Here is a 27,105-nt window from a genome sequence, read left to right as displayed (position 1 = left end):
GTGGCAAAGAGAAGAATTAAGAGTAATTTAAAGAGTAAAATTTGCTCAATCATCAGTGAATTATCTTAGCTTTGGTGTTAGTTATGATTTATTTATATTATATATTATAAATATCAAGTAATATATAATATATAATAAATATTATAGATATAAAGTGAATATATATGTGTGTGTGTATATATATATATATATATATATATATATATATATTACCAAGCTGTCCCAGAAAGCAAGGTATCTATACTATATTTTGCCTCAATAGTAATATGATAAATCTATCTTAAAGCAAATATTTGACTAATTTACAAGTTCTACCAAATTTAATTCAGGTGGTAATGGGCTGAGGTTAGGGAAATTACACATGTATTCATTTTATTCAGCCTTCATGCATTTTATCCACAGTTCCAAAGACGGCACCCAGCAACGTGAGTGGAAGAAGTGGAAGAAGGCATGAGTTGGTCATTGCCTGGGAGGTAAAAATGTCTTTACAAGTATCAGAATGGGTTGTTTGCTTAGATGCTAAGGCTATGCATGGAGAACATGTCCTGGTATAAGACTAGATGTTTCTGTCTGAATGAAGAAGCAGTATGGAAATCTACTACTCAGATGACCATGGCCCAGGAAAATTCCCCTCATCCTTACCCAGACCCATTCCTTTCATAAGTAAAACCATATGTCTTTTCTCCGTATTTCTGCCAGGGTACTTATTTCCCAACATCTGACCTCTGTTGATCCTCTTCTATGAACTTCATTTAATAGATTTTATCTCTTCCTTTACTCAGAACATAGTTTTTCTTTAAATTGGAATTCAAGTTAAAAAGGTCACTTACCACATAATTTCTGGCTATCTACAATGCTTTGTACACTCTGCTACTCAGGGGCTGGTGACTTCACACCATTGGCTTTTCAATATATTTACTTCCATCTGTAATATGTCATTGAAATGTTTAAGTAAATTTAAATGTAAGCCATATGTAGCATGAGAACTTTAAAAAATTGACAGTCCAGGATGGACGTTTGTTTCCTTGTTTTTCCAATTAGGAAACCACAGACACTGAAGAAAAGAACACTGAAGATCAGTCACACATTAACCTCTTTAATTTAATCTGCAGACCACTCTGCAGAGCATTAACTAGAGATGCCAGGCTTGCATCCTAATCATGACAGCTTTCTCTAGCATGCTCAGCTCTACAATAGAGTCCACAGATATTCAGCTCATATACATGACTAATTGGAGTACATTTTTTTCACCTCATGAGTTTCCAATATTTTTGTGTGTTTCCTTAGATACCAACAGAAAAAATTCCATTTTTATCTTGTATCTCTAAAGCCAAAGTGCATGTGTTGTCTTAGCTTTCAGTCTATAAACAATTCTGAGACTTTTCCCCATAGTTCTCTGTAACTTTGCAAAGCTAAGCATTAAGAGGATAGTGTTCTTCAGCCAGTTATTTTGTGGATTATTAACTGTGTTATCCTTCTTTAGCCAGTATCAGAAGAGTTTCAGAATGGGGAAGGCTTCGGCTACATAGTGGCATTCAGACCTAATGGAACGCGTGGCTGGAAGGAGAAAATGGTTACGTCTTCCGAGGCGTCCAAGTTCATTTACCGAGATGAAAGTGTCCCTCCTCTCACACCTTTTGAGGTCAAAGTTGGTGTTTATAATAATAAAGGTGATGGGCCTTTCAGCCAGATTGTAGTCATCTGTTCAGCTGAGGGAGGTCAGTGTCTTTATCCATCCATTTTATATGTCAATATTGTATTTTGTCATTTAATGAGATATGGTGTGCATGTTTTGGAAAATACCAGTTAGCCTAAGATTGAAAATCTCACTCATAATCCCATTATACTTGTTAGATGCAGCTAGTGAGACTTTCCCCAAATTCATCATTTTAAAAACTTACTCTGCATATGTTGATTTATGTTTTTTGTTCACTAATAATATATGACCAGCATATTCCATCATGTGAATAACATCAGTAATCTATATAGTGTATAATATTTTCTCTGGTTATTTTATCGTGTGTGGGTGTATGTGTGTGTTCTTGAACAAATGAAACTAAAAAGAAAGTAAAACTGAAGAGCAGAAAAGCAAAGGAGCCTGTGAAAGGTTAAGCATCTCTTAATTAAATCTCAAGAATTAAATGCATTAGTCCTTGATGTTCCTATAGCGCATGGTCATGAAGGAATGAGCTCATTCTTCTCTTACATACCTGCCTGGGGTAGAATCTAGAGAGTAAGTGTGCTCACTTTCCAAAGAACGAACTGAAAAACAGAAAGTCTTTATAGGTACTGCAGCTAAACCACAAAATCAACTTCTGCTGTCAAGGTCCTAAGTCTCTTTAAGCTTAAATACAAAATTGCAATCTTCGGAAAAAGATAGTGAGGAAGATCTTAGCTTTCTTCCTACTCCTATTCATGTGGAGAATTCAATGGACCTGCTAAAGTAAAAATATAAGAATAATTCAAAAGAAAATATTGCACAAAGGCAATAGCTGTTTGACCTTTCATATAAGCAAGATCGACACTAACTGAGCTGGGTGATTCATTCATGCCTATGTGAATAGCTCAGAAGAATTTCTAATTGGTTTGGTGCTGGGAGCTTCATGGGAAGAAATAAATAAGGTCATTTGAATGTAGAAAAACAAAGGTAGCACTTGATTTATATAAGATACACTTTCAAATAAAAGCTGCCATGCACCTTTGTAATTCGGGGCGAAGCTGTGAAGCTGAGCAAAACTTTATTCTAAGGAAACAATTAGCTAGGAAGGTGTAGAATCAAGTAAAAAACTAAAGGCGTTCCCCTGAGATTTTCATGTACTTACTACTTCAGATTGTGTTAGATACAGTCATGCTTTCTCTGTGTGTGTGTATGTATAAGTGCAAGGGGGAGGGGGAGGGACAGAGAAAGAGGGAGGTAGGGAGGAAGGAGAATAGGGAGAGAAAAGGGAGAGGGAGAGGGAATGAAAGAGGGGGAGAGAGAAAGAGAAAGAAAGGGAGAGACTTATCTAATTTAACCCTTTAAAATGAGTTTGAGGTCATAATTTGAAGCCCAAGTCTACTTTTCAGAAGACTGAGTCTTGGGGAGTCTGAGAAGTATACCCAGATCCATATTACTAAAGACAGACTTGTGGAGTATACAGTAAGTGGTACCTCTGGGCTTTCTACCACCTCCCCTACAGTATAGGAATCACAGCATATGCATTGGGCCTGGAGAAATGGATTACCAGTTTAAGAGAGCATCCTGCTTTTACAGATGGCCCACCTCTGATGGCTCACAAGCCCCTGAAACCCTAGCTCTAGCTTCAAGGGATCTGATTCTTTCTTCTGTTCTAAACTCAAGCACATATACCCACACACCTATATGTATGTCTACAGAGTTCGAGGCCAGACTGGCCTACAGAGTGAGTTCCAAGACAGCCAGGGATATACAGAGAAACCTTGTCAAACAAACAAACAAACAAACAAAAAATAAGTAAATAAAACAAGTCTACAAATAATAACAAGGAAATAAAGCTTTTCCTTTTAAATATCTTATTGAGAATATGGACATATATATGATTTTTTACTCCAAACAGCTGTTTGGTAGTGTGTATCTTGCCAGAAAGTACACAGCACTATTATTTTAAATTTCCTTCAAAGTAATTACCAAGCACATGGCAGCAGAGCTCACAGTGAGTCACAGATTTGAAAAGATGCCTTGTTTGTAGTGTCAGGGTTGCCTTTTATAGCATAATTTTATACATTTTTTTTACTTTAGCTTTGAAATTAAATTATAGCAGTCTTCTGCATTCCCTTTTTCTTTTATTTTCTTTCTTTCCTTCTTTTTTCTTTCTCTCTCTCTTCTCTCTTTCTCTCTTTCTTTCTTTCTTTCTTTCTTTCTTTCTTTCTTTCTTTCTTTCTTTTCTTTATCATTTTTGGTCTATGTGTCTTTAAACTTGAAATCGCTTGACTTTGGCACTTTTTCTTTCCAGTTAGATAAAAACATTCATACTTCCTTTCAAAGACACTGATGCTGTTGCTATAAAATATTTCACTGTAATACTTTATTTGACAATGAAAGATGCCAGTTGTTCAATATGAACAAGCTAACTTTCCTCTGATTGCAAGCTCTGAATTTTATCATGAATTAAATTTACAAAATTGGACAAAAAAATGACAAAATTTTGCCTGATAGTTTGCATCTTTAAATCACACCTGTCAAAAAAAGAGCAAAACAAACGGCTGGAAGAGCCAGCTAACTTCATGTGCAGCCACACTGTGATCTTAAGTAACTTGTCTAACCTCCTTTTACATAACAGAGAAGTAGAACACATCTGGAATGCTCATAATGCAAAAGTTAAATTTCCATGTGTTTGCTCTCTATTCTGAAATATTCTTTTAAATAATTACTGCAATGAAATAATAATAGCAGGTCAGCATTTATTATGTAATTGAAAGTGGAATAACCTGCACTGTATTTTAACCACTTGGCAAATGGTTTTGTTTGAACAAGAGTGACCATTTCAAAGATGTAATGCCACCAGTCAAGACTCTAGGCCAGAAGGATCATGGGTTCATAGCCCACCTAGGCTCTGTAGTGAGACTATCCGAAGCAAAACTACTTATCTATATGTGGGTGTGTGCATTCCTCTAATGCTTTTTTTTTTTTTTTTTTTTTTTTGGTTTTCTCTCAAGAAAGTCTACAGGAGTGCAAATGAGAATTATGTCATTGAAATCAAAGTTTCACCTATATTTGACCCATTAAAAGGAATCAATTTTATTGATTTTACCTAAATTACTTGAGGGTTGAATTGACTCCCACACTTTGGAGATTAACTGTTTCTCTCAAGTACAATCAGGGATGTTCCAGTTAACACCTTTGAGCCTTTGGGACCTTTCAGTATTTTCGTAGTGGAAGTAGCAAGGTTCTGATAGTGCTAAATGGCCACTGACATGAGCCTGGAGATCAATTTGCCTGCCAAGCTTTCCACAGGGATCTTATATATAAATCACTCTTCCAACATTGAAACCAAGGAAGAATTGTGTATCCTTAACCCTGCTTCTACTATTGATCTTTAAGATATGATACAATCTTATTTTAGAAGCAAAGTTATATTTTTTTAAAGAATTGCAGAGTTCTGATGCCGTTGATATTAAATTGCATGGTAAAGTTGGATGAGGCTGCACATGCCTATACTCCCAGAACTTGAGGAAAGAGGATTAAAAATTGGCGGCCAGCCTGACCTATTAACAATTACTGGGAGGACAGAGAGATCACTCAGCAGTGAGAAGCATGGACTCTTCTTACCGAGGACCCGAGCTTATTTTTCAGATTGAACCCACATCAGATAGCTGACAACTTCCTGTAACTCAGGGTTTAGAGGACCTCTGGTCTCCTTGGGTACTACACTCAGATGCACAACCCCCCCACTAAAAAATACCTGTATACTCACAATTTTAAAATGAATTAAATTAAAAATAATAACAAACAATAGCCAAAGGCTTAGTAAAACTGTCTTTAAAGTGATTTCTGTTCAAGATAAAAATACACATTTTTTTTTGTAATTTGAGAAATATTTCAAAATACAACACAAATCTATTTGTTCTTAGCTTCTCATTACTCAAAGTCTGGGTAAGAAGAGACTGAGCATCCAATTAGATCCATTAGGAAAAGAAATTCATTCCATGGTCTTTAATCACAGATTAAAACATTTATTTTAATGTTATTAAGTTTTTTCTAGTATTTGGGGCTTTTGCCTCTTCAGGTGAATTTCATGGCTCTTGTTTTTATTAAAGTCCAGAATTCTCTCATCACCTGAAGAAACTGATTTGCAGTTATCCCTTAAAAACAGAGCAACCAAGGCTCAAACGAAAGCCCAGTGCTCACAAGGTGCCATTCTCCAGATCAGCTCTTAGCTGAAACTGAGCTCAATGGGATTTATGTAAAGTCAGAAATTAATCATTTGGTATATTAGTTATAAAATACAAGGAATAACTGCCTGACGGTGCTGGGTGATCCATTTGGATTAGTGACTATAAATATTCAACGGCAGCTGTCTTCAACTGAATTTTAACTAATGAAACCATAACCCTTCTTCCACCAAGTTTATTAGAGTCCCCTTTGATTAATGCTGCCACTAACCTTCCTGGGAAGTCAGATGTACAATCAATAGATTACAAGCACATCCCCCCAAATCACTAGGAGCACTCCAGCTGCTGGTTCACTTAACACACATATATCATCTAAATTTATATTCATGATAATTCTGTTCCCAATTTTAATCTAACTGGTTCTGAAATCTATCAATGAGTGTGTCCATGACATTACTGTCCCCAAACTAGAGTAGAAGAGCTATCCACAGACTACATCTCATCCTAAACAAGAGAATAAGAGCTTTCCACTTCTCTGTCTACAGACAGAACATAGTGTAATTGTACAAATTAGATCCTGAACTTTCATCAAATTACTTGAGTTCAAGTCAAGAGTAGACAATGTTTTTGCTTTTGTTTAAATCTTGTGATATACAAGGGTGAGTTTGGAAAATGCTTAATCATGACATGGCCTATCAGGAGCCTTGTACAACTTGGTTCAAAGTTACCAAGAATTCCATGCAATAAGAATGAAGGCTATTGCATATGCCTATAGCAGAGTCCAATAGGTAGTCTCTAGCTTTCTGTAGTTTCTGAAAACACTTAAAAGTAGAGGGCTCAAGTCAGGATTCCAATATCAAAATGTGAAAAGGGTTAGTAGTTAAAAGGCAGTGGAAGAAAGCAAGACCCAAGGCAGAAATAGAGATGGTGGCTCAATTGATAAGGTACCTACCACCCATGAATGAGGACCTGAGTTCAGATTGTCAGCACCCACATAAAGGTCAAACATGATGGCATATATCTACAGTTGTCACACTGGGGATGTAGAGACAGAAGAATCCCTGGGTCTCACTGGGTAGCCAATCTAACCAATTGGTGAGCTTCAAATTCAGTGTAAATCCTATCTCAAAAATTAATGTGGATTGGACTATGCGATGACCAGCAGATAAAATCACTTTCAGAGCAAGCCTGGTGACCTGAGTTTGATATCCAATACAAATGTGGAAAGGGAGAACCAGTTCTCAGAAGTTGCCCTCTACTATCAGTGTGAATGTGCGCGTGTGCAAACACACACACACACACACACACACTCACACACCATGTACTTACACATACACATGATGACCCAATGAAAAGCATAAGATGGAAAGGAATACAGGAACCCCCCCCCCTCAACTTGGGGCTCTATACCCATCCACATGACACATGCATACATTTAATCACATATGCCATGAGCACATACACATAGAAAACTGAAGCACTTTTGGAAAACAAGGGCAGATATCATATGTGTATAGCCAAGTATACCAACAGCATCATGGAAACAGAGTTTCTACCTGGATTCCAACCATCCTTCTACCATTTAGCAGATGTGATGGCTTTCATCATCCCCCTACCCCTCTTTGAAAAGTAATTACATAATATTTAATAGTATTAAAGAGTGACTTAATACATATCTGGAAATAACAAGTCTGGGAACATAGTAGTAAATCCTTTTCATAAAGAGTTGGCTATGAGTGGTGCTGAAGAGATGGCTCAGTTGTTAAGCACACTGGTTGCTCTTTCAGAGGTCTGAGTTCAATTGCCAGCAACCACATGGTGGCTCACAACCACCTGTAATGGAATTACAGACTCCCTCTTCTGGTGTACATGAAACAGAACACTCATATATAGTAAATAAATAAGTATTTAGAAGAAAGGATCAATTATGACTAGTGAGTGATGGACTAAGAAGGTAGATCAGAGGTTAAAGAGCTTGCTACTGGAGAAGAAGGCCACAGTCCAAATCTCTAGAATGAACATAAATAGCTGTAATTCTAGTCATTGAGGATAGAGGCAGAATATCTCTGGAGCAAGATGGCAGCCAGGGCAAGCTCTGGGTTCAATTGAGAGTCTCTGCCTCAAATTGTAAGTTTAAAAAATGATAGAGGCAAATTTCTGATAACAACCTCAGACCCTTATACAAATGTGCACCTACATACATACACAATACACAATACATACACACTACACATATATATGAGACACAGAAGAGAAAATGAGAGCAAGTCATTAACAAATTTAAAACAGTGAAGGTGCACTTTTGGAAGCAGAACTTTGAATAAAGCAACATTTCCCCCCCCAAAAAAGTCTAGAAAATTTTAATTTTGTAGAATAAATGAAATTGACACATTGTCTTACATCAATTTGCTAAAATACCACAAGCTTGCTGAGCATGTACTCCTGACTTCTGGTGCAGGCGATTTTCTCAAAGTCTCTCTATGGAGATGCTCTCTCACGTAATTGCAGTGGACTTCCAGACAGAACAGGAGATGCCAGCCCTCTGGAATCCAGTCAGTTCTGCTATCTAGTCAGTTATTCTGGTCTGCAGATGAACACTTTGTCCACTCAGCAATAAGCACTACATAGTTTGGAATAACCTGGCTGAGGGTTTGCTTTTTTCCATTCTGAAACTCTGGTTCAGGTCACCGTGGATGGACTGTAGATGTTGTTTTGATCTAGAAGGTGAACTGATTTAAGGCACCTTGTCAGTGCTCATTCAAGTGAAATGACTGGCCACAGCCCCGCAGCAGCTTCTGTGACTCATCATGATGGGGTTTGACCTGAATTTAAAATCCTCGAAGTTTGTCAGTGAAATTAAAGTTCTTGTTTAGGAAGCAGTTGCTAACCATCTCTTGTGTTCTTTTTCAATATTCTATGTTTTACATTTAATTTTCCAATTTGAGATATATTTAAATGTGTCTAGTGCTCGTGAAAGCTAACAGGGAAATAACTTCTCTCCAGAGATAAAGAGCGATAGAAGGCTGCCACCAACCATGTGTTTTTCTGCTTCAGAAATTATTTATCCCTCTGCAGTCTTCTCTGACAAAGAGGTAATTGCCTCAGTAATATAAAAGCAGATAGAAAGCATTTGGCATGTGAATCACTGCAATGCATTCATTCTGAGAACTGACACAGTGGCAGAATGGCTGCTCTGAAATGACTCCTACCCAAACCAGAATGACCTGGTCCTGTGTGCCTCTAAACTGCCAGCATCCCCTTTCTTTAACAACAGAAGTGAAAAGTTAAACTCCTGTTAAACAGCTTAACAAATCTACCACACATCTGCTAGTGGTGGTTCTAGAATGAGATAGAAACTCTTCTCTTTTAAGAAAAGAATTAATAGATGAAGAATACATTCTAAAGTAGTATGAAGCACAAGACTTACAAAGCAAATAGAAAGGATGTTTAGTGGTTATCCGAATGAGGAACCACAATTGATGCAGTACAGGCATCAATGTTAACTTGTGTGTGAAAAATCAAATAAATTTACCAAAGTACTTTTGAATTGGTTCAATTATAGCATGTGGAGTATTGTTTTAGATTTATTTTTAAGTGTATATGTGGGAGAGGTAGTAGGGGGAGATTCACTCCCTCTCTCATGTGTGTGCTTGTCTGTGTGTGTGTCTGTGTGTGTGTATCAGTGTGTGTGTCTCTGTGTGTGTGTGTGTGTCTGTGTGTGTGTGTGTCTGTGTATGTGTGTGTGTGCACACGCACATGGGCACATGGTACTTAAGGAATCCAGAGGAAGGTGTCAGACTTCCTGGGGCTAGAATTATGGGGAGCTGTGAGTAAGCTGGTTTAGGTACTGAGAACCAAACTCAGATCCTCCTCAAGCAGTCCATGCACTTCACCAAAACGTCAGCTCTCCAGTCCTAGCATGGGAATTCTAACACAAGATTTACCAAACCACTGCTTCCTACAAATATAAATGTTTGAAAAAGTCTTTTATAGACTTATTTCACAGCAATGGATAAATTTGGGGGTGGGTTTATTTGTTTGTTTGCTTGCTTGCTTGCTTAGAGATGGATCTGTTATATAACAAGCTGGCCAAGAACTTGCTGTGTGTTCAATCTTGAACTTTGATCATCCAGATTTTATTTTTCCATTATTGGGATTACATAGTTATATTCTAGGCATGGGACTGGTATCTGTAAATTATAATAGTCACAGTCATACAGATAGATATGCAACTACATTCTCATAGCTAAAGATAGATTTCAGACAATGATTATACTTATCCCAGACCCTTCATAATGCCTTTAGAAAGGTGTTCCTTAGAACTGTGTCTTTGTCCTATGGTTTTCTGAAACTGGGGTCAGTAGCACGGGTCAGGGGGTGGAGATTATTTTGAAGTTACTACAAAAGTCTTTCCAATTTTTATAGCATAGGATGTTTTTAAATATAATAATCTGTACAGAACTGTTAGACCTAATCTGTGACCTTCATACTTCCATTTCAGTTAACATGTGTTTGTGATAGTATTTATGATTCAGCCATGTCAAAGCTAGAAATATTTCCTTGCTCATATAGCATATGGTGTCAAAGAAAATGCACTTCTTGATGGATGTCAGTCAGACATTGTGTATTATAAAAAAATGGTGTGGAAGGTCACTGAGCATGGAAACAAATGGAGAGGTGGCTTTGAGCAGCAGCTAAGAAATGTTCAGGGACTTTCTACTCAGCCTGCACCTGCCACAAAAGGCAATGGATGCCTTTAAAATATCAGGATATATAACACATTTCTTCCATTATCATGGAAATGGAGTTTTGTGGCAAAAACATCTAATAAAGTTTAGACTCCCTCTTTGACTACATAACATAAATATAGTATTACCATCATACTTTGTGAATGAATTTTGCTAACTTTAACACTAAACATTCAAGGTGCATTATTCCAAGTAGGAGTAAATCTTAAAGTATATGATTTTATACTTCTTTGTTTGCTGATTTTATATTTTGAACCAGGCTCTTACTATGAGTCCTTGGATGGTCTTGTGGTCACTATGTAGAACAGACTGGCTTTGAACATATGACCCTCCTGTCTCACCCTCAGTAGTATAGGAACCACAAGTGTGTTTCATCCATCCTGGCTTTGATAATGCTTTTCTTATTGCCATACTACAGATGAGAAAATTAGAATTAAAAGGCAGCAAAACAATTTGCCACAAGGTAGATAAATACCAGTAGGGAGGGTTGGTATTATGGTTAAATGTTTAACTCTGACATGGAAACAGGGAAACCACAAATACAATCAGGTAACATGGGCACATTATATAATCAGCGATGAGTACAGTTTGTGGGGGTTTTGTTTGTTTGTTTGTTTGTTTTAAGGCAAAGCACATGCAGCATTTGTTTCACTATGCAGTGTAATATCAGGTCACCTTCCTGCAAGTATATGTACTTTGAACATCTCCCCATATCTGACTTTCTGTGTCTTTCTCCATTTCTCCTTCTTCTCTCTTTCCCATCAGTCTCCATTATAAAACTCCCAAAGAGTTTTGCTTCAATTTCATTGCATCAGTATAAATATAACCTCATGTTTTCATGAGTTCAGAACACACAAATGAGGAAAAAATGATATTTGACTTTCTGAGGTCAATTTATTTAACTTTATAGGATCATCTCCAGTTGTAACTATTTTATTGACAATGACATAATTTCTCTAAAACTGAAAAATACTACATCATAAATAAATGCCTTGGGGCTGGAGAGATGGCTCAGGAGTTAAGAGCACTGACTCTTCTTCTAGAGGTCCTGTGTTCAATTCCCAACAACCACATGGTGGCTCCCAACCATCTGTAATGGGTTCTGATTCCCTCTTCTGGTGGGTCTGAAGACAGCAACAGTGCTCTCTCATATATAAAATGAATATATGCCATGTTCTCCATCTTTCTGTGATTGGACAGCTAGGTTGTTTTAATAACTAAGCCAAAAGCAATTAAACAAACAAACAATAAATAAACCCATCAATCCCACCTGACTGTCTTTGTTGATAGACTGGACTTCTGTGCCAGACGGCTTAAGTCAAACCATTCACTTTTCTAGCAATTGCCCTCCCTGACTCAATGATAAAAGACTCGACATTCTAGATTTGTCACTGGCTATGGGTAAGACTCGAATGTAAATTGACCCAGAAATCGAAACAGCTCACCTTCTTATATCATGTTTTTTCACAACTTCACATTATGCAAACATCAGTCAGAAAGGCATGACAGCTGAGAGATGATGAAGCAGTGCTTGGCAGTGAAACCTTGAGTTTATCATGGCTTATCACTTTCTACTTTTCTTCCTACAGAACCCACAGCTGCTCCCATTGACGTCACAGCAACCAGTGTGTCAGTGTCAGAGATTTTTGTTGTATGGAAACATGTTAAGGAGAGTCTTGGAAGACCACAGGGGTTTGAGGTATGAATAGAATTATTGAAAATAGGCCTTCGGTTTTGCTGGCACTGTGTCCTGCTAAACAGATGATTCAATGATATTTCAATACAATCAAATTCCTTTGAAACTCTGCTCTGTGTTAAGAAAGAACCACTAGTTGGGCAGTGGTGGCACATGCCTTTAATCCCAGAACTTGGGAGGCAGAGGCAGACGAATTTCTGAATTTGGGGCCAGCCTGGTCTACAGAGTGAGTTCCAGGATAGTCAGGGCTACACAGAGAAACCATGTCTCAAAAACAAAGGAACAAACAACAGAAAAGAAAGGACCACTGTCCCAACAAACATTTTTGCTTTTCAATAGTTGGCTTATTGTCTGTAGCCAGTGTAGTCTCGACACTACTGAATAAAAATAGAGAAGGAAATGAAATAGAGTTTTAAACAAACCCAGAAACTGTGGATGGATATTTACTTATTTTTACTATTTTAAGACAGACGTGACACCCTTATCACCTTAAGTATGCCAAATCAATTCAGTGACATCAATTCATCTTTAGCTTACACATGCACAGAATTAAACCCTGTGGTATCCTATAAACTGGAGTTCAATGAAAGAGAAGGGTCTTACCGAACACACGGTGTGGGAAACACTGAAGAAATTCAGGAGCCTAAAGAGAAATTTTAAGAGGTCAAGAATGTTCCATTGACCCAAATGCTGTTGGACATTTCAAAAGAAGTCCAAACAAAATACAGTGGGACACATCTACTCAGCAGGCTAGCCCTGAGAAACAGGGAGACTCCCATTCCCACAATAAAAAAAAAAATCACAGAAAGCTGAAATGCCAGATCTCTATGAGTGTGGCAGAGATGAACAGCATCTTGGGAGAAGGCAGTATCTTGCTGGTCAAGGCTGAAAGTGAGGATTATATGTGACACAGACATATCAGGGCACAGAGTACAGTCTGTCTCTGTCAGAGTGGCAAGTTTTCACAGCCAGGAAATGGAATGTTCTCAGCAATTACAAGCTGATAAAGATGAGACAGATTCTGGTAGGATCAACACAATGGTTGTACTTTTATACTAAATTAACACAAATTGTGAAATTTTAAACAGGAGAGGTTCCATAAGCACAGTAGCATTGATTCTGTTAAACAATATCAAATAAAGTTTAAAAATAATGAAGTATGGGCTGGGAAGATGACTCCATGGTTAAAATACTTACAACCAATCCATGAGGAATACATCCCCATAATCTATGTCAATGCTGAGTGGCTATGGAGACCAACCCAAAAGGCAGAGATGGGAGACCACAGAGCAAGCTGAGAAAGATGAATCTGAAAGCTCTTGTTTCAATGAAAATTGCTGCCTTAGTGTATGGGGTGAGAGAAGAATGGAGGTCATTGGTTGCTTTCTGGCTCACTCAGCCTTCTTTCTTATAGAACCTAGGCCCAGTGGTGGCACTACCCATAATGGTCTTGGCTCTTTCCCATATATTGCTAATTAAGAAAATGCCCTCCATGCTTGTGAATAGCTTTACTTTGTGGATTAATTTTCTCAACTGAGGTGCCCTCCTCTCTGATGATCCTAGCTTCTGTCTAGTTTACATAAGGCTAGTGAGTGTATCATACATGCATGTAAACAGAAAAATAGAAAAACAGATTTTGTTACAGAAACAACTGCAGCATCTTATTAACTAGAAAATAAAGTACATATTTTCTAGAAAAAAATCAGAAATTAAATAAACAATGACAAATTATGGCATTAATTTTAAGTAAAACATATTTGTCCGTGACTTTGATTTCTTCTATATCATTTCTGGATAGTCACAAGTCAGCTGAACACTAACTGTGACATAAGAAGAGTATGAACAGGTTCCCTTTCTTTTCTGTATTCTTTCTATCTTAATCCTGATGAAGAAACTTGACACATATTTCATCTTTTCTCCAATACCTCTATTCTGACCCTGCTATACTCTAGCTTTTTGTTTGCTAATGCTAGAATTCTGATCATGTTAACAAAACAGGAATTTGAAACACGAGTCTTTATTAGTAAAATCAGTAAGATTGGTTTTAATCTGTATGTATCTGTATTAGTCTTATGACCTCCTTTTCTAGCCACAGTTCAAATTTTGCCTACAGTATGTAAAATTCCAAGTTACTAGAACTGTTCTAGAAATGTCAATGACAGTGTATTTGGTGACTCCTCCGATTGTTTTAGTGAGAAGACATGACAGCTTAGGTTTATGAGTGCTATACTATAATGGAGGAAGACCAATCTAAAGATTATATAAACAAATGACCAATAAATGAGACAGTTACAATCCCAGCACAAAGAAGAACAAGTGAATTCAAATTCCCACCCCTAACCAGGAAGTTATTTGTAGCTGGTACATTTGAGGAGAGGGGAAATATGTTTTCTCCATACTAAAGTGTAGACCAACAAAAAATGGTCTATGGGTTTTTATGTGCACTTTTTGTTTTGAGTTGGTATTTTTTTGTCTCATTGAATTTTTTTTCTTTGTATTGATTTTCTTTTCTGTTTGTGTTTCAGGGGTTGAGAGAGAGAAAATGTGAAATTGGTTGTGTAGGCATAGTGGGAGGATCTCAGAGAGTTGGAAGAAGAGAAAGAATATGATTGTATATATATATATATATATATATATATATATATATATATATATGTATGTATATATGGTACAGTTCAGAGGAAGGATTATCCATGGAAATGGCATGCATAGAAGTAGAAGTGGAGTAGAATCTGGGCTCTGGCATCTGTATGCTCTTAAGCAGCCTGGCTTTTACCCAGCAGTGCAGGTCTAGTTCCATGTGTGCAGAGCCCAGCTTCTTCTCCAGATGCCGAGGTTACCAGAGTGTTTTCCACAGGGGAGGAAGTCCTCCTGTCCACTTACCTAGATTCAGAATCTCTAAGAAAACAGAACTCTGAGTGTGTCCTCTGGGTGGGAGTGTGCAAAGAGGACCCACTAGGAACGGAAGCTATACCTTTCCATGGCCTCGGCTTCAACACTACAGGAAAAGATGTAAGTGGTCAGCAGGCCCACACTCATCTTGCCCTGCACCCTTGTAGATGCAATGTGAGCTGCAGCCTCACACTCCTACCTCCATACTTCCCCCATAGTGGCAGATATAGCCTCCAGCCCTGAGCCTAAATAAACCTCCCTTCCTTAATGCTTCCTCTCTTGGACATTTCATTGCAGCAATGAGAAAAGTCGGTAAGCAAGGAAAATACAATGTCAGACTCACATTTTTAATAATAGCTGGCACTTTTATGTGAGTGGAAAAGGAAGGGGAAAAAAAAAAAAAAAAAAAAGCCGGGCGTGGTGGCGCACGCCTTTAATCCCAGCACTCGGGAGGCAGAGGCAGGCGGATTTCTGAGTTCGAGGCCAGCCTGGTCTACAAAGTGAGTGCCAGGACAGCCAGGGCTACACAGAGAAACCCTGTCTCGAAAAACCAAAAAAAAAAAAAAAAAAAAAGGAAAAGGAAGGGGAGACAGGCCATGAAAAGCATTAGGGGATTACTGTCCTGAGGCACCCATTCTGGTGGTGATTATACAGAGGCCCTTCAAAGTGATGCAAAGTGGAGGGTTTTAGAGGAGAGCTACCAGAGTCTGTTGACAAGAGAGAAAACAACTACTTCTGTGTTTCCAAGTTAGTAAATTGTGCCATTTTCCCAAAAAGGGGGGAAAAGAACACAACAGATTTGTAGGAAGGAAACCACAAGTTCTATTTTGTTGGAATTAAGCTTGGATTTCTGTTAGAAGGATGTTGCTCACTTTGCAGTAGGTTTGTAGTCTAATCAAGAGATCAGGACTAAAGGCATAGAAGTGTCACTGAAAGCCATGTGATTAAGTCAAAACATCTGAAGGGAATATCTTAAGGCTAGAAGAGGGGAAAGGCAAAGAGGAGGACTTTGTGCTCAGACTTTATAAAATTTCACCAAAGAGACAGGGCCAGCAAGGAAGTTGGTAAGGGAGATCAATTTGACAGAGGAAACAAAACAAAACAAAACAACCTTTGTAGCTCCTCTTTCCCCTCCTTCATAAGTAATTGAGGAAGGCTACTCATAGCAGAGATCATGAAGAAATTATAGTATCATGAGACCAATAAGGTCTGATAACCTTTCCCACGTCCTCAGCCAAGGCACTATCACGAGTCCCTGTCTCCCTAACTCTGTGACCCAGATTGTAAATGCTCCTGAACCTAGCTGCCACCTAACTCAAATTGCAATCCCAAATTGAGAGTTAAATTTTGACCTCAGACATCACTGGTCTCACATTCTGGATGACTTTTCTGGTCTCATTCATTATTTAGTTACTTACTCAACAAATATTTATGGAGTTTCCCACTATGCACAGGAGCAGTATTGATACTAAACCAGAAAGTAAAATATACAAAGGTAGGGACTCTTGTAAAGCTCACATTCTCCCCATTCATGGTGGCTCTTTCTGTACCCCAAACTAGCACTGAAGGGGAGAAGATGGAATATTGTGAGCTCACAGTCAGAGTAAGAACTCAGTTATGGTTTCCAATGCTGTGAGGAAGCACTATAACCATGTAAGCTCTTATAAATGAAGGCATGTATTTGGGACTGGCTTATAGTTTCATTGGTTTAGTCCATTATCATCATGACAGGAAGCATGGCAGAGTGCAGGCAAACATGGTGTTAGAGAAGGAACTAAGAGTTCTGCATCTTGATCCACAGATAGCAGCAGAAGACTGTGTTCCACAATGGGCAGAGCTTGAGCATAAGAGACCTCAAAGCCAGCCCCCACAGTGACATACATACTCACACCTACAAGTAGTGTCACTCCTCATGAGGCAAGCATTTAATCACATGAGTCAATGAAGGTATCCCACCAAATTCACTCCCTGGCCCTCCTAAGCTTGTAGCCATAACATAATGCAAAATGCATTTAGCCTAACTTCAAAACTCCATATCTATCACATTTTATTTTTATTTAAAAGTTCAAAGTCTCTTCTGAGATTCATGTAATCTCATAACTGTAATCCCCTATAAAGCCAAAATCAGGTCCCATATTTTCAATATACCTTGGCATAGGATATACATTACCATTACAAAACATAGGAAAGGGAGCAGAGTGAGAAATACTGGGCCAAAGAAGGACTGCAAACCACATAAGCAACTCTAAACACTGTATCTCCAGGTCTGACATCAAAATTCTCCTTTCAGCTTTGGTGACTTGAACACACTTCTTTCTTTTGGGCTGGTTCCACTCCCTAGTAGCAGATTATCTCAGCAGGTACCCCATAGCTCTGGCATTTTAAAACTCATGGGGTTTCCACAGTAACCCAGGCTTCACCTTCACAGCTTCACACAGAAGCCTTTCACAGCTTCATACAATAGCCTCTCTGCACCTCTGGGTCACATACCTGGCCTCAGCAGCTTTCCTCAGTCACAGAGAAAGATCCCATAATCCCTTTCCCATGCCAGCTTCTATGGGCCTCCATACAGGAACAACCATGCTACATACCTGAGCTCAACAGCTTTTCTAGTCATGGGAGATTCTATATCCCCTTTCTTCTATCCTTAACTCTAAGGCTAGACCATTGGGCCAAAGCTGCCAAGTTCTACTTGCTTACTGTACCTGAAACATGGCCCCTCATTCAAATATGCCTTCACCATATTTTCCTGTACTGCCTAAGCTTGCTGGCTTTGAACTCAGAGATTTGAATGCCCCTGTCTCCTGATTAAAGGCATGTAGTACCACACCTTTGACTAAGCTTTTCTTTAATTCCTTTCACAAGATGGATGCTTAGCTGGGGAGGATCTTGCTCCAAGGTCACCGCTTCCTTAATTTCATTTAATAGGTCTAATCTGTTTATCCTCTTGAACTTAGGATTTAGTTCCATTTCACTTCCTGGTGCCCCTTTAAGCACTGAACCATACTATTTTCTGTGTGTGTGTGTGTGTGTGTGTATGTGTTTTCTTGTGCAGCTTCCTCCATTTCCAAAGGACAATAAACCAAAGGACAGAGTCTATATTAGGCTGTTTTCATATTTTCTTTGCAAATGCATTAATCTAAATCTTTTCACCTTAGACTCAGGTAGACTTTTCAGACAAGAGCAAAAATCAGTCATATTCTTCACCAAAATAGCACAAAAACAATCTCTTAGCAATATGCTAAAATTCTTCTTCCCTGAAACTTCTTGAGCCAGGCTCTCACAGTTCAAATCACCCTCAGCACCACTGTCTTCCATATTCCTACTAGTATGGTTTATTAAGCCCCACATAAAGCATTGGACTGTTTTCATAATCAAAAGTTCTAAAATTCACATTCCTCCAAACAAAAGCATGGTTAGGTCTATCATAGGAATACCCCAGCTTCTGGTACCAACTTTTGTCTTAGTTAGGGTTTCCATTGACTATAAAGAGAACCATGACTATGGCAATTCTCATAAAGGAAAATATTTAATTTAGCAGTTTAGTCCACTATTATGGTGGGATGCATGACAGTGTGCAGGCAGACATGATTTTGAAGGAGCCAATAATTCTACATCCTCATCATAGGCAGCAGCAGGAGTCTATGCTCCACACTGGGTGGTTCTGGAGCTTAGGAGACCTCAAAGCCTGCCTCCACAGTGACATACTTCCTTTAATAAGGCAACCTCCTATAGTATCACTCTTCATAGACCAAGCATTCAAACACATGAGTCTATGGGGAGGGTGGCATTCCTATTCAATCCATCACAAATACAAAACAAAACAAAAAATAAATCAAGTCCAAGTCTGGCAAGTGAGGTGATTTGCACTTTCTTTGGTTTTGGTTTGGATTTTGTATTTTAGTTCCTGGTTAAGGCATAAAGTGAGGTCTTGATTCTCATGCCAGGTAACTTCATTCACAATTTGCCTGATTTTGACATTTTTCCTCTGATGCAGCTGTACAGAGTATCAATAAAGGTATCACTCTAAGTTTCCCTGAAACCATCTGTCAATACACTGCTCATATATATGTTTTGTGTGAGGAGGAATCTGCCATTACATCTTAAATGGTTTAAGAAATAATAGAGCAAGCATTTTGACTTGAGCTAATTTCTATTCATAATTAACCCACCTCTTTTAAATATATTAACTGTGTGATCCTAATTAAAATCATTGTTTTTTTGTTATTAAATTAACTAATCCCTCTAAGGGTATCCTGGTCTTCATAGTGAGTACCAGGCTAGCTTAGAAGAAAGAAGAGAAGGAGGAAAGAGAAATTGTGAATGGAAGAAAGCAAACAAGGAAGGAAGGAGAGAGGGAGGGAAGGAGGGAGGGAGGGAGGGAGAGAGAGAGAGAGAGAGAGAGAGAGAGAGAGAGAGAGAGAGAGAGAGAGAGAGAGAGCACAAGATGGATAAACAAGGTTGTACCAGAGCAAGTTCCTAGTCTTCCAGGAAACTTTCTTCAAGTAAGAGACTTGAGGTCACTCTAGCAAAATCATCTCTTTCTGTGCATTTTAGATCCATTCATGGACATTTGTAGTCATCATGATTAGGCTAGATAAAAAAAAATCCACTGAGCTTTCAACAAGACTCTAAATTATACTAACCTTTGCATCTCACAATGAAGAAGACTCACACCCTCTAAAATCCCAAATGCACACACTATCTAGTACTTTATAAAACCTTTACAATTGTTTGATGATTTTATAGAATAACTTATGTGAAAAATTTGGTTCCTTTCAACTTGTTTGAAATGGTATGGTTCTAAAGACTACATTTAGAAAACACGATCATAGAGATATGTTGAGATTTTCAGCTTGTGAGATGTAGTTTGATTGAGACTTGGAAATGGGCTGTATCACTGAACAACTCTGATTCATGAATAAGCATGACCTTCCCATCTGGACTACCATGGCTGTCTCTGGCCCGTGCAAATACTTTATTAGATTCTTTCTTGAATTTATGAATTCGCCAGCATTCAAATGTCCACTGAATGGTAATCCCTGAATCCTAGAGTGGTGTCCCTCACACTTACAAGAGCATATCAGGAATTTTTGAGCCTGCAAATTCAAAGCAGATGTCGTCCTGGCAGGAAAACAGAATAAGAGATCAGACCAAGTCACATCCCCTCTGTCAGATCTCCCTAGACCTGGAAGAAAGTTTTCAGGAATGAAGGAAATGCAGTCTGAGCTGCTTGCTTCTTCTATCCCTTTATTAAAGTCGGGTACAGAGACAGGTCCTCACACTCCCCACCTCAAAGAACACAGTCTAATGCTGGGGAAGTTTATGGGAATCAATATGAACAAAACCCACAGTAACAATAGAATTTCCATGTCTATAATTATCCTAGGATTCTATATCATGTTAATCTTCAAGACACAGTAACAATAAATCTATGGCAGTGCACTCCCTAAGTTTACATTTCTCTATGCAGGAGCACATACTTCTGTTCCTAAAATACCCTCTGTTTTCCTAAATAAAAAAGGTCAGTTTGCTTGCTAGAACAGAAAAGATGATTGCCAAGATTAAATTATGGTATCTATTTTTACTCCTCCCAATTGTAAGAAATGTTTAACTCTGTGTGTATGTGTGTGTGTGTTTGTGTGTGTATATATATATATATATATATATATATATATATATATATATATATATATATATACAGAGAGAGAGAGAGAGAGAATCATTTTAATAGTAAGCAAGCAATACTGCCAGTTCTTGGTAGGGAAATGGATGCTGAGTACCTTAGTTTCAGTTCTGAACTTGATACTTATGAAAGGAAAGCAGAAGATGAGGCAATCTGTCCCATTTAACACTGGTCTCTAAATCGCTGCTCCAGCAACCCTACTCATGGGCTTTGTGCAGCACTTATATGTGCTCACTTTTAAGCTCCCAGGGAATCTGCCACTTAGCAGTTCATTTCAGACTTGTCACTAAAGCCATTTCAGCTTATTGATTGCCTCAAAAGATACCAATTGTGTTGTGCTTTATAAAATCAGTTGTGGTAGAGATTTCTTAAGGGGAGAGGCAACCTGATTGCTGTTTATTTTATGATCTGGACCCTAATCATTAGAGCAGAAGATGAAAACAAATGGACCTTGGTGCTGTCTGACAATAACTATGGTAGGCAGATTGCTCTCCATTTGTCTACAGGAGAGGAAATAAAAGTGGAGCTGCAGATATAAGCTAATGGGAAAGAACCCTTTGCCAAGGGCTAAGACAAAGGCTATTTTCCTTTTCCATATGGTCTTTATTTTGCAGATTCTCTGTGCTTTTTATTACAACTATGTAAAAATAAGAATGCAAAAAACTAGACCATGAGAAGATGCCAATTCTTCTTTGCTGAACTTCTGTGGCTCCCAATATAAACCTAATGGTTTTCATGCCATTATTGTTAGGTTTCTTTCTTTGGGTATTTTCATAGGTTGTGCAGCAAAACAAAACCTTTTCTTTTCAAAATCAGTAAACAAAAAACCTTGAAATAGTATTTCAGCTTCTTTTTAAAAATTTAATTGATTTTTTTTCACTTATTTACTTTTATCCTCACTGACGCCCTCCCAGTTACCCCTCCCTCAATCCTTCCCCCATCTCTCCTCCACATCTCTGCTGAGCAGGTGACCACACCTGGAAATCCATCCACCCTGGCACTTCAAGTCTCTGTAAGGCTAGGTATTTCCTCTCTCACTGAGGCCAGACAAGGAAGTCCAGTTAAAAGAACAAATCCCACATTCAGGCAAGAAAGTTTTGGATAGCCCCAATTCCAGTTGTTTGGAACCCACATAAAGACCAAGCTGCACATCTGCTACATGTGTACAGGTTTCTTTCCCTAACCTGTCCTGATCCTATTGAAAGACATTCCACTGAATTATTTTAGAAAGCAGTCAATAGTGAATCTTATTTTTCGGTGGGTTTATTTCACCTGTGCTACGTGGAGGGCTACATAGAGGAAATTCTTTACCCGAGGTCCATTATGTGCCTGGAATTCTTGTCTAATAAGTAACAAAAGGATTTGCAAATCTCTTCTTAGACATAACACTATGTATTTCTTTGTTTGTTTTTGAGACAGGATCTTTTTTTAATGCAAGCTGTCTTGCAATTTAGCCAAAGATGACGTTGAAATTCTGATCCTCTTGGCTTCCACAAGTACTGGAAGCACAGACTTTTGCTACCAGACTCTATTTAATTCTGTTATTTCTACAGGAACCTTAGCCATTATTTTGTTTGTTTCATCAAACATAATACACTAAGCAGGGAGGTGGAGAGATGGCTCAGTGGTTAAAAACAATTGTGTAAGCTTTAGCATTCATATCCATCAGCCATGTACCAATCAACACATCTCTTACGTGCTTGTAAACCCCCAGGTCCAAGGTGGGCAGAAACAAAAAGACTGCTGGGGCATGCTGGCTTCTAGCCAAGCCAAGAGAACTTGAGACATAAATTCGAGAGAAACTGCCTCAAATGAGGAAGTGAAGCATGATGGCTGAGGCTGCCCGATGCACTCTCTGGCCTCCATACATTTGTCTGTTCATACATGTGCACATATACACACAGATAATAAGTCTTTACAAATTATACAGGAAACAATTGTGAAATACAAGTATTTTTAGAATACTAGCTTTCTGCTTCCTGAGGACCCCTGAGTTGACGAACATACCCACCTTCCATAGTATACACAGAGCCTACTTCCATTATCCATTTGTCTGTCAAAGAGTAGTTAGGTTGTCTCCAGTTCCTGGCTATTGTGAACATCATGGTATACCAGCAATCTCTGGAGCAGGATGTAGATTCCTTTGGGCACCTGCCAAGGAGAAGTATAACTGGGTCGTATGGTAAATTTATTTTTAGTTCTTTGAGAAATCACCACCCTGATTTCCAGAGTGGCTGTGGCAGTTTACATTTCTGCCAACATTGTTCACTGGGCCTTACAACAAATCACTCCAGCATTTGTTGTAGGTTGTTTTGTTCAACTTTGATATTCTGACTGGAATACGATGAAAAAAAAAAAAGGTGTTTTAATTTACTCGGGGCACCGAACATTTTTTTAAAGATGCTTTTTAGCCATTTTTATATCTTTTTCTAAGAACTCTCTGTTCAGGTCTCAGGTCCCACTTTTGATTGGGCCATTTGTTTCTTTGACTCTTATTAATCCTGTCAGGTGGATATCTAGCAAAGGTTCTCTCCCACTCTGTGGATGACCTCTTCACTAGGCTGTTTCTTTACCCCAGCAGATATTTTTAGCTTCAGGAAATTCAAAAGTAGCATGCTCAAGACAGAAACCTGATGTGGCTTTCTCGAAGCATAACTGGCTTCTACCATTCTCTTTCCCAGGGGCCCACGCCCCTCCCTATAAAAGGGCTGTTTACCGGATCTGCACAGGATGTCAGCCGAACTGAACTCACTTTTGGGTTCTTATTGTTTCTTAGTCTTTCACTTTTGAATGCACCTTCTGTTCCAAGCTCCTTTTTCTACAGCCACCTTCCTGTGTATGCCCCCAGCTGGTAGGGCTTCCCAAAGTTTTCTCACTAGAGTCTTTGGGACTAGAGAGGAAGGAGATCCCTCAGGCAAAACAGTCCATACCAGGCCACACCTATTGCAACTCCAGCTAAATGCTGAACGGCTTCAGCTAATTTAGCCTGTTGGTGAAGGGTTGTTGGTTCTCATCTGGGACAGAGTTCCCATGACGGCTCTACTCATGTGGGCATCTATGGAATAATCCTCAGACCTGCAAAGTCACTTAATTTCAGTGAAAACCTTTATCTCCCTACTTTCTCCCTCCTTCCTCCTCCCTTCTACCCACTTTGATTAAGCTTAATCAGGTACCTTTCAAAAATTATAAAGCTTGGCCAGGATTGGATGTTGACTGTTCATTTGCTTTGTTTGTGTCCTCAGTGATCAATGCCCACAGCTGCCATTCCTCTCCTTTTGTGTCCAGCATAGTTGGTATAAAATGGTCATTTTCATGTGCCTCAGTGTTGCTGATTCCCACTTTTGATCTTTTACCAATAAATAAAAGTCAAAGATGGCACTCAAAGCATCATAGCATTGCAGAGTATTAAGTGCATAAATATTTCAAGATGAGTACTTTCTAACTAAAACATTAACATTCAGGTCAAAATTTTTCCTTCATTAAAGCCTCTTATGCGTGTATATCATCTCACAGGGCATAGAAAAGTACGGTAGTAAAAATAATAAAATACTTCCAGAATTTTCTTATTCACTGGGATCTTTCTAAAATTTAGTAAAGAAAGCCAGGGACTCAATAGGTAAAAGTGTATGCTATCAAGCCTCATGTCTTGAGTTTGTTTCTCAGAATCCACATGGTGGAAGGAGAGAATGGGCTCCTTCAAGTTGTTCTTTGACTGTCACATGTGGGCCACAGAACATGAGTGCACACCCATATACACACACACAGACAGCCACATATACATACATATGTATACACACACACATGCAGCCAGACACCTACATACACACACACACACAGCCAGATACCTACACACACACACACACATATACATACACAAAGTAAATAAATAGAATAAAAAATAAGATAAAAAGAATTTTTCTAAATAAAATTCAATAAAGATGGTAAAGAATGGAAGAAAGCTAATGCCTGTGCTGAAATACACAGATCAGGAACAAATTCAACTTTATGTACAGTCAACCCTTCTCACTGCTTCTTAGATAGTAAAAGGAGCATTTCAAAAGGATAAACATGAATTGATTCAGAAAGTGACACCATTGGTATTCCTGTCACATTTCCAACTTCCTACTTCATATCCACTAATCACTATTGCCTCATAAATATTGAAACCTTAACTAACCATTGTTTATTTATCTTATTTGATTCATTAAATTGTGTCCTTTATGATAAATTACCTGGGCACAAAGCAACTATTATGCATGTAATTTAATCACACTGCCTGCCAGCCCATCAAGTGTGAAGAGCCAATTTAACAATATACTTAATACTAACATCAAAAGATTAGGAAGCTGGAGACAAACTAAACTGAGGCAAGCTGGCCTTTGCCAAGTAAAACAAATTCATCTGCTGTGGTAGCAATGTTCTCTTGGTCTGAGACTCTATAGATCTCGATAGAAGGCCATACTGATGTTGAATGTTGCGTAAGCCAAAGGCACATACAGAGGTAATTTTAGCACTGGTCAAGGAAAGGTTAGAGTGTTTTTAAACAGTGGTTCAGGTGAGCAATCAATAGATTGGCACAGAAATATCTGCCTTCTAACCTCAGTTTCCGTTAATCATGACTGTTAGATTTAGCAACACTAGTGGATCATCTGGAATTATATAAACCGAGCTGTTCCTAGTTCCCCTTAAACTGCACATGAAGTCCTGAGGAAAAAGACAACCTCATTGCCATTGCAGCAAGCGGCATCAAGTAAAATTGCCACAGAGCTTTGTATGTTTTCCTTTCCCTTCATCTTTGTGCAATGACCCACTCTCAAAATCCTATTTTCTAGGTCCAAGCAAGCAATGTAATAGCCTCTGGCCTCCCTCTACTTTATCTTTGCTTCACTGAAACAAACTGCACGCAGGCACATGAAGCTTTGTGTCTCAGCTCAGACCTCAGGAGACTTTTCTTTGTTCCAGGGGGAAAATAGTGGGGGCTTGTGGGGCAGTCAGGCATCTGACACCAACCTGCATAACTCACTGCAACCATCACTGCAACCAGCTCACAGGTGCAGTCTCCCCATCAAGAAAGCCTTCAAATCTTCCTTAGATACTTGATGGCTTTAAGATGAGTAGGGTACATCACACTGGTAATTATATAAGATGGCAAAAATCTAAGGAAATAATAAATGAACTGGTGAAGTGCTTTCTTTAATTCAAAAATATTTATTTTTTATAAATGGGTTTATTTTATAATTGAAATTATAGTATAATTACATTTCTCCCTTCCTTTTCCTTTCTGCAAACTCTCCCATATATCCTTCAATTCTCTTCTTTAAATTTATTATCTTTTTTACACTAATTGTTGTTGCGTGTACTGTATATGATTATGTATATACATATATCCCTAAATATAACCTGCTCAGATTGTTTAATGTTACTTGTATGTGTGTTTCCCGAGCATACTCTTTGGCATGAAAAGTTCTTTTTGATTGATGATAGAGATATGTGGTGTTAGATAAATATTGACAGACTGTATTTCCAGGTGATAGGCTGATGAATATATACATGATACATGTATTATAGACACAAAATGAGACATTTGATTGATGATAGGCTGAAAGATAGATGATAGATAGATAGATAGATAGATAGATAGATAGATAGATAGATAGATAGAGATAGACAGAGGTTATATGGCAAGATGATACATAAAAGTTAGATGATAGCAACAGGTAGGTTACATAGATAGATAGGTAGATAGATGGTAGGTTGATAATAAGCTTTAACCCAGAAGAAAAACACTAGGCTCATGGTTCTTGGTTTACAGGAAATGAGTGAGAACAGTCTTTTCTATACTTAAACAGCATCTCAGGTTATGAAGAAAACACATTCAAAATCAGGACCCAAATAGTCAAATAAAATACTCATTAGAAACAGTAAGATACAAAGTTAATACTACTAAATATTTTTAAATGTTTTCATTATTTCCCGTGTATAGGAGTTTTGCCCGTGTTGCATGTATGCCTGGTGCACAGAAAAGCTAAAGGAGAGCATTAGATTCCCTAGAACTAGAATTTAAAATGGTTACACACTGCCATGTAGGTTCTGGAAACTGCATCCCCTGGAATACATCCAGTGCTCTTAACCACTGGCCCAATACTGCTAGATACATAAACTGATGCTTCAAAGTAAAAACCTAAGAAGTCATCTCAGAATACAGAGTAAAGGTGCAAGAAAAATGTGTGTTT

The 27,105-nt window shown here is 38.3% G+C and overlaps 1 protein-coding gene across 5 annotated transcripts in view; it reads left to right on the top strand.

Annotated features, from left to right (window-relative positions):
- The window catches only part of Cntn5 (contactin 5), a 1,232,986-nt gene that overhangs the window by 1,187,119 nt on the left and 18,762 nt on the right, over positions 1-27,105 (top strand). For all 5 annotated transcript variants that reach the window (XM_021171282.3, XM_029481828.2, XM_029481826.2 and 2 more), the window contains 3 exons: positions 403-473; positions 1,484-1,718; positions 12,188-12,297. In XM_021171282.3, the coding sequence (XP_021026941.1) occupies positions 403-473; positions 1,484-1,718; positions 12,188-12,297 (416 nt within the window). The remainder of the gene's footprint in view (positions 1-402; positions 474-1,483; positions 1,719-12,187; positions 12,298-27,105) is intronic.

Source organism: Mus caroli, unplaced genomic scaffold, assembly GCF_978045245.1.
Source record: "Mus caroli unplaced genomic scaffold, Mus_caroli_1 scaffold_11, whole genome shotgun sequence".
Lineage (NCBI taxonomy): Eukaryota > Metazoa > Chordata > Mammalia > Rodentia > Muridae > Mus > Mus caroli.
The sequence above is the reverse complement of the archived record's forward strand: the minus strand, read 5'-3'. Positions and strand labels throughout refer to the sequence as shown.